The sequence below is a fragment of the Apaloderma vittatum genome, unplaced genomic scaffold (genome assembly GCF_000703405.1).
Source record: "Apaloderma vittatum isolate BGI_N311 unplaced genomic scaffold, ASM70340v1 scaffold16438, whole genome shotgun sequence".
NCBI classification, from domain to species: domain Eukaryota; kingdom Metazoa; phylum Chordata; class Aves; order Trogoniformes; family Trogonidae; genus Apaloderma; species Apaloderma vittatum.
In genome coordinates this window covers 51,750-68,264 of record NW_009731374.1, presented here as the reverse complement: position 1 = coordinate 68,264, position 16,515 = coordinate 51,750, and the positions used below count along the sequence as shown (strand labels likewise).

Here is a 16,515-nt window from a genome sequence, read left to right as displayed (position 1 = left end):
AAAAAACCCCAACCAACCTCACCTCCCAAACAAAACAAAACAAAACCCCCAATGAAAAACCACCACCATAAAGCCAGGTGTGATTTGGTGGTTTGCAGCATCATTGAAAATGTTATCAGTAAGATTTTTGGGTAACATTGTGGAGAAAGGTTGAACTTGATGTAAGAATCAAATATTGCATTTCTCTTATTTGTTAGGGTCTTTCTTGAGTTCAAAGCATCTTGAATTTAGTCCTGGAGAAGCAAACCTTCTCCTGAATTGAGGCCGCTTGTGCAGGGCTGTGCATCAGACGCACCCGAGGTGCGTACAGGCACACCAAGGCAGGGATGTGTTGTCTCCAGCGGTGCTGCTCCCAGTGCTCAGGACGATGTGCTTCTTGGTGGTTCCTATCCTCTCCCTTTTCATTCCCTTTTGGATCCTTTCCTTTGTCAATAACAATCATTTGGCAAGTTCCAGATGTTGAAGCAGGGACACAAATTGGATGTGTTATCTTTTCAGTCCCTTGGATATTGTCATAGGAATCCTGTCAAAAAGGTAGCTTGCTATTTTGTTTATACTTTTGCATTCCCACTACTTAGGGCGGGTAAACAGTGTTCCTTTTCCTTCATTTTATGATCAGAACATACAGTTAATGTTTTTAACTGCCTGCAGCAAAGACAACTTGGAGGCGTTGCTGCATGTGGAAGAATTGGAACTGCTTCACAGCCAGGACGAAGTACACAGCCTAACCTCTTTGAGTTTCTAGTGATTAAGTTTCCTGTCTCCGAGAGGAAGTCCGAGAAGAGAGACCTGGTGCCTGAAGGCATTTATGCCTCTTCTTGTTTACCTGCCTCAGAATTTCTTATGAGTTAGCTTGGTTACAGTAACATTAACCATTGAACTTAAAATTTAGTAATAGGAAATCATGGTGACTTGGTATTTGTTTCTTTTCAGTTACCCATGGATGTATAGTCTCCACAATCAAACTGTTTCTTCCAGATGGAATGGAAGCTCGATTGCGATCAGAGTAAGACTAAATAACTATTCACGTGTAGCAAGTTTCAACTACTGTATTATGAGGATTTGATGTATGTTATGTTTATTTTCTGGTGATTGTGCAGTGAAAGTAACTGAGAACATACAACTTTATGTTGCATTATGAAAAAGAAATCTCATTAGCTTGTTGCTTTTAGAAACTATGAAAGAATAAAAATGTTCTCATCAAGTTGGATGTTTCTGACACGCTATGGTTTAGTGGACTGGAATGGGTGTTATAAACAGAAAAATATGGGGGGGCAAGTTCTCCTTCCCTCTTTTTCCATTTGGGCTTATTTTTGCTCTGCTGAAGTGGAGCTAATGGTGTCTGTGTGTGTGTGCACATGTACGTGTAACACTGTTGATGTTCTTTGAACGAGTCATACAGTTACCTCGTGTTGTGGTGCAGCTGTTTGGTGTCACAATGAAAACTGCCTGGCATGAGAGGGAAAACAAATAATCATATAATATGTTGGACAGAATAACGTTTGCAAACTCAGATGAATATTGAGACGGTTTTCTGTACGAATGTGCATGTTCTGGAGAAAATCTCAGAGTAGTAGAAACAAAATGACAAATTATATAATTTTAATCCGATTTTGTTCTCAGCAATTATACGTTTTTAATTGCTTATTTAAATTTCTTGTTATCATTGGTATGCAGAAATATTTGCATGAAGTTTTAGGGTGCCTTTGCTTCTGGGAAGATAAGTCAAAATAAGTCATTATGGGACATTTTCCATGTAATTGCATGTCCTAATAAGAAATAGTGGAAATGTCAAGTGTTAGATTTTTTGTTCTGATGAGAATGTGCAACTTCGGCATTTGCTTTAGTGAAAGGGTATACAATTCTGTAAGTTACCAAATAATATTTTACTTAATTTGGATTTTTAAACGAGTCTTATATCCACTGGCTTTTCATATCTATTATTTTATGCATGTAAAGTGGTTTAATTCTTAATAAATTATTTTTAAAAGAATAAAATATTTTGTAACTACTGAAATAGAAGTTGGCAAAGGGAGTTTTTAGAATAGAACTTGAATTTATAATTTGAAAATAACTCTGTAACTTTGAAAATGTTGCTCAACGTAACATTTAACTGTTGGGGTTTTGTTTTATTTTTTAGTGTTATCCATGCTCCATTACCAAGTCCTGTTGACAAGGTAATTCAGTAATTCACTGTTTTCTGCCTCATTCAGCCACATGCTGTTTTCTGACTTGTTATAAAGATCAACAAGTGGTGAAATCCACTCTACATTAGATATATTTTCCACTGCCTGTTTTCACCTAATTTAATATTTTGAGTGACAGTTAAGTCAGGTAGAGAACGTAATGGAGTATCACAGTGTATTTTCTGAGAGCTTCATTTCTTAGAGTGCAGCGTCTGAAATATGGCTTTGGAAAAAACCTGTTGATGTTTCAAGATGATTAAATGTTCAGGTACAGGTTGACAGATTAACAGGTCTAATCTAGTCGAGAGGTGGTGTCCCTGCCCATGGCAGGGAGGTTGGATTAAATGATCTCGAAGATCCCTTCCAGCCCAGACCATTCTGTGATTCTATGATCTGTTCTTCGGGACCTGAGAGTAGCTCATGGTTTGAAGTTCAGATGAGGTCTGTGTTTGTTGGGTTTTTTTTGTTGTTGGTTTTTTTTTTTTTTTTTTTTTGTGGAGAAGAATCAGCTCTGCAGAGGCTAGAAAGTGCTCTGGCGTGTTCCAAAGAAGTCTGAGACCAGTCCTCTGCTACCCTTGTGTAGCCAGAGTTGCTCACTGTAGTGTCATGGAGTAAGGAGTGTGTAGTGTAGTTTTCATAATGTGGGGAACTTGTAGAAAAGCTGTTAACAGATACACCCTTGACACAGATGATCAGGAATTGATTGTCTCTTTAGCCTGTGACTGGAAGGATTAGCTTGAATAGGTTTGAGTCAGTTTAAATGTGAAGAACAAAATGTTGAGAAACTAGGGAAGCTTATTTGTGAAGCAGCAGCCTGAGCAGTTCATAGACTTTGTGTTTGAGTTGAGGTTTCAAAACGGCGTGTGTAGCTTGAATCCCAGGGCAAGGGCAGAAATTCTGAGGAGGGACTGCAGGTATCACTGTATGCAGAGCAACTTCAAAATTATGTCATTTTAGCGTACAAGAATTAGTAAATAAATAAACTTACCCCCCCAAAAAAAATGACAAAACAAGCCCTTTCATCCCCCCGAGTCCAGAACAGTTTCAATCATGATTAAAGATAATACAGACATTCTCCAAATCTGAAATAGATACTTATAAAGGGAAATGATGAAGATGATGACTAGGAGGTCAAGAGGAAACGTGATTGAAATATCTGTGTGTGGTGTTCGGTTCTGGAAGCCCCTGATTTCTCTTTGTCCTTGGGTTAAATGACTTCACCTTTGTGCACCTTGTTTCTTTCTTGTCAGTTTAATCTCAGTTGAAACAAAAGCCTAAAATTCTTTGGTGTGTTGGTGATTCAAGAATTTGCAAATGTATTAACACAGCAGGGCTTCAGTCTGGGGTTGGGAAGTTCTATGATACAACAAAGAATAAATAGTAAAAGAACAATAAATGATTGAAAATGCCATTATTATGACCTTAAATTTATCTTCATGATTAGCTTTAATTGTTGAGTTTCGCATTATTTGTGTTTAACGAAAAATCCCAAACAATTTTATTTCTTAAATTCTCTTTATTTTTCAGGTTGCTGCTAACACTCCCAGTATGTATTCTCAGGAATTGTTTCAGCTTTCACAGTATCTACAGGTAGGTTCTCTCCTGACGTCATTTAGTTTGGCTGAACATTGAATCTTTGCTCAAAGCACAGATGTTCTGCTCTGTATGTCTTTGGTCTGCATTTTGTAGATGGAAACATAAGCACTTCAGCTACCTTTTCTGTAGTGAAATAGTGTAAGATGTGGTAATTGGATGTAGTATAATTCTAGGTGAAGTCTTGTGGTTTTGCATGAGCAGTATAGCCTGTGACTTGTAAAAGAAACATGAAAGCTCCCTTTTTTATAGAAGGCTCCCTTGAATGCAATATACCTGCCTTTCCTGGCCTTTATCCTCTCCTGTCTCACTGTCTCCAGTTTTGCTCCCAATATTTTTACCATCATCCATTGCTGTTGGGTGTACTATGTATATGTATTAAAGTTTTGGCAGGAGAAAAAGAAACTCAAAACAATAGTTTATTTTGTGTGTCAAGAACTAGTTTGTTTCTGTGAATATAATTTCTTAGTGTGAATATTTTCGTCCCTGTATCTACTGGAAAGCGTAAAGGAGGGGACAGTGCTTTGCGGTTCTTCTTCCTCATTGGCATCACTGCGTCGCCAGCCTTTCTGTGCCTGCTCTTGTTTTAGTAGGTGTGTGTTTCCCTGAGATGTCATGTCGCAAAGGGTGAGGCTGCAAAATGGCAACATGTTCAAGTGTGTGGAAATATAAACATACTCTTCAGAAAGGATTTTAAGATCAGCTTTCTGGAAAAGATGAAAATATTCTTACTGGTAAATTGTATCTAGGTTTAATTTATGTATAGTTCTACTGATTTATTTTGCCTGTTTGGTAAGGGCAATTCTTGTTTATTCACATTCATGATGAGGCTTTTGAGGCATTTGTATGCATTTACTGAAGTAGCAGGGAGCAGCCCAGGCAGATGCACTTTCTTGGAAGGCCAAATACCTGCTCACTCACCAATCTGTTCACTCTCTGTATCCTGCAATTGTTAACAAAGATGCTTTTCTATCTTGCTGCCATAAAACTAAAATAAACCAAAAAATAGTAGTTCGTGCCTGACATTTTTCTTTCGTGACCTGATTTGAAGATAAACAGCTCATAGCATGGGAGCTGCCAAGTCTGCCTTTTGATGTTTACAGTTTTGTTGTTTAAATGACTGACAAAAGTCTAAGTGGCTATAAGTCTTGGAAAGAGTAGCTTGTTACAACGTGTACTCAGCATGTGCAACATATTCCTGAAAAACCAAGATTTTCAGAAACCTGAGGTAACAGGGTAACATTTTCTAATTAAAATATGACAAATGTGTGGATGGATAAAATGTGGTGCACTTATTTTAGCATGGAATATGTGACAATGTTTGCTATTCACTTTTCTTCTTATTTTAGTATCTCTCCTATTGCTTCTGTTTTTCTGACTTGTTCTAGCTGAACCGATTGGTGTTCTGCTCTCTTCATAGGAAGCCTTACATCGGGAACAAATGTTGGAACAGAAGCTGGCAACCCTTCAGCGACTACTTGCTGTCACGCAAGAGGCTTCCGATACTAGTTGGCAGGTATCCGCAGGCATCCTTTCCTTTAGGGACTGAAATATGCAGTGGCATATAAATTTTAGCTGTTAATATACAAGGGGTGGAAAAGCAGCAGAAAGAATAAAAAGCTTATGACAGTTCTTTTAAATTGTGTAATGTTTAATAAATTTAGTGGTAATATACCAGTTTGAAATAACTTAGTAGTAAGTACTCCAGCAACACTCCAGTCTTTGAAGGACAGCTCTACTGGAAGCACAACTCTACAGGAAGCACGTGCTGATGCCGACGTGATACTTTTTTTTTTTTTTTGCTAGGCTTTAATAGATGAAGACAGGCTGCTATCAAGATTAGAGGTTATGGGAAATCAGTTACAGGCGTGCTCAAAGGTAAGTAGCTCACTTAAAGCTAAATGCTAGGAACACTGAAAGATAACTCTTCTCAAATATTCTGAGCTTAGTTGTAGAAAAGCAGTTGAAACAAACTTTCTGAAATGAGACTGTGCAATTCTGATAACCTGTATAGTATGAAAACTGTAGATTTGATCTGTATTTTGTGGAATCACTTCAAATCTAGGTAAATGGCTTTTTTCTCAGCATTTTTTAAACCCAAATTAGTTTCTTTGGTATATGCACATAAAGATGTATGCAGTGAAATGCAAGAAAGGAGTTTGTCATTGGTGAGAAGTAACCATTCTGCCCTGTTCCCTGTGGATGACTCTTTCCAAATAAGGATTTGAAAAAAGGCATTATTGATGTGCTATCTGATATTCAGAGACAGAGTAACAAGTGTACCCTGCCTTGATTGTTTGCCTACCTTAAATTTTTATTTTATTTTTAAGTCCTCTCAATTACCTAAACTGTGAGAAATCTTTTTGCAGGCCTTGTTTGAGGTCTTCCAGGTGGCACCTCATAGGTTTCTGAATTGTCAAAATGTAGGTTTCCTAGGCTTGACATTGTCTTAGCAGTGTCCAAAAAAACCTTATATTTCTCCTGTAATCCAAGCTGATGGCCGAGTGTGTGCTGCCATACGTACACTTCAAAAAATAACTGATTTACACCAAATCGTGCCGGGAATCTTATTAACTGATTTGTCCATAATGTTTTCCATCTGTTAGCAATTTCTAAACATTTTGGAATAGAACAGGTCTTGTCAGCATGTAATGTATTCTATCAGCACAATACTAATTCATATTCCGTCTTTCAATCTGAATTATCTTATACGTACAGAATCAAACAGAAGACAGTATACGAAAAGAGCTTATAGCATTACAAGAAGACAAACACAATTATGAGACAACAGCCAAAGAGTCCCTGAGGCGGGTCCTTCAGGAGAAAATTGAAGTAGTCAGAAAACTGTCTGAAGTGGAGGTATTGAAGTTTCTTGCCGAGTCTTCTGGAAATCCTGAAATAGCTATAACTGCTGCTACTTGGATCCCTGTTTTGTTACCTGTAATATTTGTTACCTATAGTATTTGTTTTATTTTGTCATTTGGAGTGTATTAAGTAGGAGTACTTATTTCTCCTATTGGACAATACTTAGATTGTTAAAGTTAGTGGGAAGCTATTCCTTAAATTTTGAAATCTAGCAAGTTTATGAAACTGTTTTACAGAAGTTAATATGTGTGGTAATAAGTGAGGGGAAAATGACATAATAAAAATGCTGTTAGACCTTGTTTAAACTGTAAAACGTGGAAATAGAAGCTTAATTGCTCATACAAATTACACTTAAGAATCAGCTTTTAAGATTACAGTGTGTTGGACACTTCCTTCAAATAAGATTTCTGCCTCTATATCTCTCATTACTCTATTTCCCTTTTTTTTCTCTTTCCGTTACCATTACTTGCTTTGTTTCTTTAGGTCAAGAAATATCTTAAAATTTAAAATTAGTGCACAGTCTCTACTCTCTTAATGCTTTTTAGAGAATGCAATGCATATAGTGCTGTAATAAATAACCTTGTGAGATTTTAATTCAGCACACCTTTTTATATGGCAGTAGTTCTTGACAGACTTGTTAATGGTTGGAGTTTTATGTTTACTTCTAGCTTTCCTCTCCTCTCCAGTCCTCTTCTAAGAGAAGAATTTTCTGACCTATTTATTCTACTTTTTCCTCTTCACTTTGTCTCTTGAGGCAGAAATATTAATGTAACTTCAGTAAGAGGTTTGCTTGAGTGCTTCCTGCCACATACTTTTCCCTCCACACAGAAGGATCATTATCTCCTGATTAAAAGTTGTCCTTTAATAATTATTAGATAATACAGTTTTGAATGTTCTTTTATTTGAAGATGTTTGGATCTGTTTCAGTGGTGAAGAAGATCCAGCTGCCTCTTGAGGTAAAGGGACTTTAGTTTAGATGCCTTTCCATGTTATGGAGTACTGAAAAAAAATTTGGAACACTTCCCTGGAACCTTTTGGCTTTTATAATATGTTAGGTCTGTCTTTATTGAGTGAAAGGTATGGTGAAATCTGTTGGTTCCACTGAATTACAGAATTTTATAAAACTTTCAGTTACCTTAAATCAGAAGAGAATGGGAGAGATAGATCACATTTCAGTTCTTCATTCCTGTCAATCACAATTAATTATATAACCTACTGTAGGATGTTTGGGTTTTTTTACACATGGATAAAGCCAATGTATTTCCACATAATCCGATCTAAAAACATTACAAAGGTTTGTATAGATAGTACTTTTGTCAGGACTTGATCTGTTTGTTTAACCTTAGTGATTAGGAACAAAGCAGTTGACTATGACTAGTTACACATCCCATTTGGAAGAAATAGATCAACTTCAGTGTTTACTATATTAATAGTATCTTTATTATTTATTGCACAATAATTTTATTTTACAGCGGAGTTTAAGTAATACAGAAGATGAATGTACTCACCTGAAAGAAATGAATGAGCGGACTCAGGAAGAATTAAGAGAATTAGCTAATAAGTACAATGGAGCTGTAAATGAAATTAAAGATCTTTCTGACAAGCTAAAGGTAGTAACAGAACTTCATCTGACTCATAATGATACTATAATGCATGGAAAAAATAAACAAACTTTAATTTCTAATGTAGTAATCAAAGGTCAAAGAACACTTAAACAGCAGGTTAGTGAAAAAGATTCCTATTTTTTACATATTCTTTCAGTTTAAATTTCAAGTACTTGGAACTGACATCAATTAAGTAAATTGCTAAAAAGATTTCTTTGTTCAGTTTGAAAGTTTGTATTTTTAAAGCGGGAATATATTTTAATATAAAAATATGGTATAAACGTTTCTCTTCAGCTGCTTTATATAGACAGAACAGGAACAAAAACTATAAATAATTTTGCATTTTGAGTTGCATCTTGTGGAGTTACGCACATAGTTAGCCTGCCACATAGTAATAAAATGGCTCAGTTTCTGAGGCAGGAGTGTGCTGCTAGCTTTGTTATTTAGCTAATATCTTAATATTTAAAGGTCCTTTATGCTGGAGAAGAAAATAATCACAGTATGATAAAAGCCTGTTCCCAAAGAGTCTCCAATCCAGATGAAGCAGATGATGTGGAGGAAGGCAGTAGTGTTCTCTGTCTAGACCTGAGACAGTTGTTGCATTTGTCTTGGATGAGTGCTGGAATTCAAACTTCGGTTCTTCGAGTCCTAGTTCAGCACTTCAGACAGAAGATTTTTCTTTCCAAATCAAAATGTGAAATTGCTGGTCTTGAGGCAATTTGTTTCCCAGTTGTGATTTAGTCACTGATGAGTATATGCAGAAGAATTAGAACTGAAACTTACTCTCATGAAATCCAGCAAAGAAAAGATGTGGCTCTTCATCAAGCTGATCTGTGCAATGCACATTCAGTTCAGAAGGCCACCCAGGTTTTAACTGATGTGAGCTAATGGTAATGTTCCTGTAAAATTTAGGCTCCTCAGGTAAAAAGATAGAAAGAACCACAGAATATCTTGACTGTTGTTTTTTTCTATAAATTCATTTCAAGAAAACTAACAGTAGAAAAATTTTGTGTTTTTTCCCTTTTCTTTATCTGACTAGCAAAGAAAGTTACTTACGTGCCTGTAGTTATACAGGCCCCAAGGAAATCTGTTCCTTTACATGTTAATTTTGGTTTTGGGGGGATTTTTAAAATCTTTTTTTTTTGAGCAGGTAGCGGAAGGAAGACAAGAAGAAATCCAACAGAAAGGCCTGGCTGAGAAAAAGGAATTGCAGCATAAAATAGATGAAATGGAAGAGAGAGAGCAAGAGCTTCAAGCAAAAATAGAAGCCTTGCAAGCTGATAATGACTTCACCAACGAGCGGCTGACTGCTCTACAAGGTTAGTCACTAGTGAGGAGGAAGCTTTGATTATTTGTTTTTCTTTTAATCTGTGAAATATCTTTTTCTTGGACTTCTGTTTACAGTACGGTTAGAACATCTGCAAGAGAAAACTCTTAAAGAACACAACAGCTTAGGTAGGTGTGATCAGTTTCTTGTTTCAAGCTGGTTTCTGTTCAATTACTTTGATTGTAAGGATCTTGTAGTCTAGGTGTCTGGCAAAAGAGTCACGTGTTGGAGTTTGTCCCAGTGGTGTGTTCTTGCCGTCACTGGGGAAGATGGGAAGACATGTGGCCCCAGCAGAATGCCAGTAGAGGGCACTGCTGGTGTGAGCGAGTGTTCAGGCTTCTGGGTCGTTGCTCAGTGGAGAGCACCCTGTCCCTCCTCGCCTGCAAGATTTTGAAGATTTTATACACATACACGCGGGCATACACATGTATATATATATATATACACCCACACATATGTAAGGATTTTATATATGTGTGTGTCTGTGTTATAGGCAGTAATACTTTAGATGATTATAACCTCTTCTGTATACGAACAAACAGGAACATGATCTGCGGCGCAGGAAAATGCATTAAATTTTGCCTGTTTTGTTTGATTAGGTACTTAAGGAGGTAGACTGAGAAGCCAGATGCATTTCACAATGCTGTATTTATAAAGAAACAAACCTGAAATTTTTTGCTTGGTTCCAGAAATAATACCCTTTCTTAATCCTAGGCATACAAGTTGATGACTTCATACCTGAAATTAATGGGAGCACAGAGAAAGGTAGTGTATCTTAAGGCTACCTTTTGTCTTATGGTTGATGTTTGAAGTTGAACAAATTCAAAATGTTCTCCAAAGTTTTACTTTGAATAATGTTCTCTTAAAAAATGAAAATTAATTTGTCCGCTCCTCTGACCAGCATTTTTTTGCTTAGACTTTCAGTCTAGGTGTTTTTAGGAAGTTCTGTATAAAGTAACGAACCAGCTTGGAAGTCATATTTTTAAATAATTTTGGTGGACTTTCACTGGAATCAGTAGGAGTCCACTGGGTGGTGTCAAGTTTGTGAAACAAGAAAACATAAAAACTGTTGACTTCTTCCCTCTTAATTTTATTGTGCCTTGCAACACAAACATACGCCGTTTTTCTAGTCAGTTGGGTAAGGTAAGTAAAGTCAGCAAAGCATATTTTCTTCTACATATAACATTTGAAAAATGTGACTGTGAAGTACATCAATAGTGGAAGCTAGCTTTTAAAAACTCAGGAGTGTCTTTATGTAAAACAGGCGTGAATACAGATTGAACTAACGGGTGGGTTTTTTTAAAAACCAATTAGTTTAAGCTGAGTATTTTAGCTAATCTGTCTTAACATATGCTTCATGATTCTTAGATCAAATTGTCTGATAAGAATATGCCCAATATCACGTATAGCAAAAATTATTTCAGTTACAATTCTAAATCCACTCAATTGTTCCATTGGGTAAGATACGTTTGTTATCTTATGTTAATTTAAAATCTTTTCCTTCACGTAGCTTTCTTCAGCATTTGCTGTGTCTTGCCGGATAGCAAAAGCTCTGAGGAATGGTGGTAGTATTAGTTGGAAGGTTGAGGTACCTGTATAGAGAAAATGTGTTTTTCATTAATATTCAGAGCGTTTAAGGATTACTGTATACATTTTTGAAACAAGATTTGAAACCTCTCTGTGCTCTAATGAAGAGCTTCTTAACTAGGGAGACCAACAGCAAAATAAAAGTAGTTAATCATTGCATAACCTCATGTCTACTTTGGAGCTGTAGGATAGATCTGTTAAACACTGACAGGAACTGTCCAGAAAAACTCCCCTTAATCTAAGTACTAGTTATCGCTTAATGTCTTAGCAGTTTAGGCATTTAGCTGTGATGCATGCTGAGCTCGGCAAGCAGGAGACTTAATGGCCGTTCCCAATTCTCTGGATTGATCCACTTTGCTGGTGCATGATTTTACGTTGGTACTACTTTTTAATGATTCACACAAAGGTTAAGAATTAAATTTGGTTTTCCTTTTTTTAAAAAAATCTTCCACCCTACAAAATAATTAGTTAATTTCTTTAGAAAGCAAAACTGAGGGGTTTGTGATTCTTTGTTCTAATCAGATAAATTGTACAAAGGCTTTGAAAGGTAAGTCCTTGGAAGTTATTAGAAAATCGGGCAATACTGTGAACAAAAGTATCCTAGAGCTAAATTGAAACATTTAGTAAAAGGTTTCAAGCTTTGAGTGGAAATCCATAGTTTGATGGAGAAATAACTGCTAACATCACACTGATTTTTATTTTAATAAGCACTTTGTTTTAAAATTGTTAGTAAGAATGTCATGTTAGTTTTTTTTAATACTACCTTTTATCATTCTGAGTTTAAAAATTGTCTGAAATGTTTCAAAATTTGAATTCATTATTATGTCTTTATAACAAATATTGTATCACGGATACCTTTTTGTTACAGTTAAAGAAGCAATCCCTTTTTGACTGTTTTTTTTGACTTTTGCATCAGAGTCCAAGTATGGTCTGGATGGATACATGGAAATACAACTTCCTCCATCCAATGAGTAACAATACAACTTGTGCTTAAACCTAGAAGCTGCCTGCCATTTCCTTTACAAACACAGACAACATATAACTTCTCTTTCAAGTTGTCTGTTTATACAGTCTATCACCTTCTTCTGTCATGTACCTACCATGCTATTTTATCATTCTATATTTTAGTGTAGTTTTTTCATTACTCAGCTGTACCACCTTCTTCTGCATCTCTGCTACACCTGGTCCATCCACATTTCTCTGGCGCTTCACAGCTTGCTGGCCTGTGTTCTCTTTGTGACAGTCTGTGCCTTTCTGTATCGTCCTGTCCTTTTCTCCAGTCCTCACATAACAACAGATGGGCAGTCGTTTTATCTGCCAGATTTTGGATTTTGTTCTCTTGAAAGCGGCAGGAGGCAGTTACTTTTTTATTTTATTTTTTTTCTCCTGTGAGTAGACTTGCTTATTTTAGAAGAGCCAATAATTTAGGGTTTATGATGGAGACTCAGCAACTGTGACAGTGAAAGAGGTGGTAGATATTTTGCCTTCACAACTGAAGGCAGAAGTCAGATTTTTGTGTGTACTAAATAGCTTGTAAGGGAATAAAAAAACCTTTTCCTCTATCTGGCTACAAAGATACACGTGTCTTTTTTCCCCCCACCATCAGAGGGAAGTGGTAAACCCATGTGAAATACGTAGGCTTTTAAGATTCTTCTGGTCTCTCTATCTCTCGAAACTTCAGGTCAAGTCCTCAAGGTATGTTTAGAGGTGTACTACCTAGCCATCGCAAGAGTAAGGATGAGACATTACTTTTTTTCTGTGGCTGTCCATAACATTCCAGGAGCTGTACTTCTGAGCAGAGCAACTAGGAACTCAGGTTATAGACTCTCAAGAGGCTTTTTATAACAGAGCCTATTAAGATGCCGATGGTTAGGCTCTCCTTTTCTCTCACCGCGCATATGGAAATTTTGGTGCAGAAGACAGTAACTTGCGTATGCATCAAGGCGCTGAGAAAGGTCACGTCGAACCGAGTTATTTCGGTAAGTGGCACGTGTCTCCGTGAGTTGCACCACATCTGGCTTTCGTATTTGTGAGCCATGTGTTGTATAAAGATAGATACAAGAAATCTGTACAGTCACTTAGGAGAGCAAGTAAAATGCCTTAAAAAAAAAAAGTTTAAATATGGAAAATAAATGTCAGTAGACGGGTACTGAAAAGCAGCCTTATCAGGTTGCTAGGCTCTTGAAGTCAAAGGGGTTTTGAGATTCTTGACAAAGGAAGCATTAGCACCTTTTTACTTGCAGTGATGCAGTGTTCTGGTGGAGTAGGGAGCTGAACTGAGGTCATGTAGAAGGACTTGGGTAAACCTGGGAATTGAGCCCATTTTTTAGGTTCTCCATTCTAGAACTGTCTCTTCAGAAATTGTTGTTGCTGTGCAGTGAAACTTTGTTTAAAAACAAGCAGCAGCACTTTTAGAATAAATGTTTTTCATTTCAGGAGAGTATTAGACAGGAAGGATAAACATGAAGCCTAAGGAAAACTTCTTAAATGCCCTTTTAAAGCTAATAAAAATTGCTAAAGAATATAAGTTAAATACAGGTTTCTTTTTTCTTCAACACTTGGTTTTGCTATTTGCAGTTACCCATGTGTGATTGTGAATTAACAAATGGGAGGAACTAGAGGAATCAGGGCTATGGAGTTGCATATTTCAGTAGTGCATCATCTTATGTATTCTAAATTTATTGTGATTTAAGTATCACCCATGTTTGTTAATCTGTGTGCCAAAAATGTGAAGTTGTCAGTGGATGTTTAGTGGAAATCATTTGTCACCACCTACCCTGAAAGAGCAATACAGCAAATGTCAAATACAGAATGCTTGGTCCGGTAATAATTGATTCTTACTAAATTTTGTTGAAGTTGTTTTGGTTTTGTTTTTTAAAAAGCTTCTATTGAGGTGAAGAGCTGTTTATTATGTTAAGAACTGCTAATAGGTTTTAATACTTAAAAGTGCCCTTTGGAAATGCAGTTCAAATACTTCCTTCTGATCAGTTCAAAAGCATAATGAGTTTTCTAATATCACTGAGACGTCATTCCAGATATGTCTTGTCTGCTTGCATATTAAAGCAGGTTTCAAAATTTCACTGTAAATACACAGTGCCAAATATTGTTGATATACCTTTCAAATTTTTTGTTGCATCAATATGAAAATGATAAGAAGATGTAAACTTGAGTGTTTCTTTTTTTACTAGAGCACTTTCTTTCAAAGAGTGGAGGGGACTGCACTTTTATTCATCATTTCATAGAATGTCAGAGTGAGTACAATAGTGTTCATCACATTTGCTTTGAAAACAACAGAAACCCCAGAAAATTTATCACTACTGTTTCGTATTTCTGTAGTAGGAGAAATTTTCTGAGTGTGGAACTGTGGCATTGTGGTACTAAGCAGGTGCCTGTAGCAGCAGAAAGAGGATAGCTTTGCTCTTGAAAAAGCAATGATCACATTATCTCTTCTGAGCAGTTAATCTTTTATTGTCCTCTAAACAATAAAAGGGTGATAATGTTGCCACATCATGCTTAAAAACTGAGTGTTATTTTTCACCTGTTACAAATCAAAAAGTTGAAAGCCTAACACTGTCCGTTTAAGCAAACATTACAGGAAGCAGTAGAACATGTAATGATGCCTTTTCTTCATCTCACATATATGCAATTTATCGGATAATTAAAGACCTTAAACATTCTTCCAGTTAGTCATTACAAAGAACAAAAAGGGAAATGAAACTGTAATTTTTATGTGGAAATTTAAGAGATTCTCTTAAGAAAAATAGATCATGAGTATGCAATGCTAGTTTTTAAGAAGATACATTACTCTGGAATGAGAAACATATCTTTCAGAACAAATGATTTTTGAAAATGAGTGATGAAACAGCACAGTCTGCACATCTGTAATTCAAATAAAACTTAAGCTGGAAAAAAATCACTGAGATGAGAGAAAAATGCTATTAAACTTCAAAGAAAATTTCTTTGCACATAAAGAATTATTTCTTCATTTAAGGAATTATGTACCTAAAGTTGAGCAGAGAGAAATTATTTATAAGCAGAAATAAGTATCTTTTTTTTTTGACATTATGCCCATTGGACTCTTCCCTTTTAAATTTCAGTACGCAAATGTAACAGACGTGTTGGACCTTATGCCTTGTGATATGGATTGCAGTGCTGTGAACTGCATGACAGGATACTGCTAGTGTTTGTCTAAGAAAAATTAAACTTTATTTGAAAAATGTTTATTCTCAAAAGTGAATGGCTCTGCCTTCTGTCAGGCTGAAATGTAAAATAATTTTAAAGTTTGTGAGGATCTTGTGTGAGTCCTCTTTATTCAGTGCATAAAAATGAACTGAAGTAAAATTATCTTTTTTGTCTAGAGCGAAAATGAAGAGCACACTGAATGATGTTCAGTACAAATTGGTTGCTTGTTTTCAGTGTTTGGATGTTTGCTTAACCTATTTTAGCAAAACTTCTATTAGTATCACCACTGGGAATTAGCTGTGACCAATCCTGTCATTACTGAGGAGCCAAAGTGACCATCAAAGATTCTAACATGCAACTGATGTTGATGTAGGAATAAGAAAGTAAAACAGAGATTGATATACTTCTGCCTCCCCTAGTCTAGAAATAGAAGTTGCTTCTCGAAGTTAGGTAGGGTTTGCTGTTTTGTGATAGAAGCAGAGGAATTAAGCTATAAGATCTGCAAACCACAGAGAAATCTTAAAAAGAAAGGAAGATTGAGGCGATCGTACCATCTGTCTAGAAGAGAAGGTTCTGACTTGTGCTGGTGCAGCTGGGAAATTGCCCATCTCCGTGGTTCTGGGGAAGAAGCACAGGGTGAAGCGACAGAAAATGGGGCAACGGTTTTAAACTGGAGCAGACTACATTTAGGTGAGGTATCAAGAAAAAGTTCTTCACTGTGAGGGTGGTGAAATGCTGGCACAGGGTGCCCAGAGCGGTGGTGGAGGCTCTGTCCCTGGAGTCGTTCGAGGTCAGGCTTGAGGGAGCTCGGGGCAACCCGATCTGTTAAAGATGTCCCCGCTCCCTGCGGGGCGTCGGAGTAGCTGAGCCTGCAAGGTCCTTTCCAGCCCAGCACGTTCTAGGATTCTATGGAAGTGGGAAAGCACTAGCTTCAGTCAGGAGTATCTAAGATAGTGCAAGAAGGAAAACAAGATGATTATACGTTCTAGTATTGGCTAAAAACAGTTGCTGTAAGGCAGTTGAAGATGCTTATTAGCTGAGAGCAATCAAGACCTCTCAAGGTATTAAAGCTAGAATTTTTTTGGAGGGAGAGAAACACAGGACACTAAAATCTGAGCTGCAGTGGAGCTTGAATCCTAAACTCGGCTGGTGATATTTGTAAAAACCAGCT

The 16,515-nt window shown here is 36.7% G+C and overlaps 1 protein-coding gene across 1 annotated transcript in view; it reads left to right on the top strand.

The window, feature by feature from the left end:
* Positions 1 to 933: 933 nt before the first annotated feature.
* The window catches only part of SLMAP (sarcolemma associated protein), a gene marked incomplete at its 5' end in the record, with an annotated part of 41,909 nt that continues 26,327 nt past the window's right edge, over positions 934 to 16,515 (top strand). The window contains 11 exons of the mRNA XM_009875161.1: positions 934 to 1,006; positions 2,141 to 2,177; positions 3,714 to 3,776; positions 5,200 to 5,295; positions 5,586 to 5,657; positions 6,498 to 6,638; positions 8,117 to 8,254; positions 9,399 to 9,567; positions 9,653 to 9,703; positions 10,290 to 10,340; positions 14,351 to 14,413. Coding sequence (XP_009873463.1) covers positions 934 to 1,006; positions 2,141 to 2,177; positions 3,714 to 3,776; positions 5,200 to 5,295; positions 5,586 to 5,657; positions 6,498 to 6,638; positions 8,117 to 8,254; positions 9,399 to 9,567; positions 9,653 to 9,703; positions 10,290 to 10,340; positions 14,351 to 14,413 — 954 coding nt within the window. The remainder of the gene's footprint in view (positions 1,007 to 2,140; positions 2,178 to 3,713; positions 3,777 to 5,199; positions 5,296 to 5,585; positions 5,658 to 6,497; positions 6,639 to 8,116; positions 8,255 to 9,398; positions 9,568 to 9,652; positions 9,704 to 10,289; positions 10,341 to 14,350; positions 14,414 to 16,515) is intronic.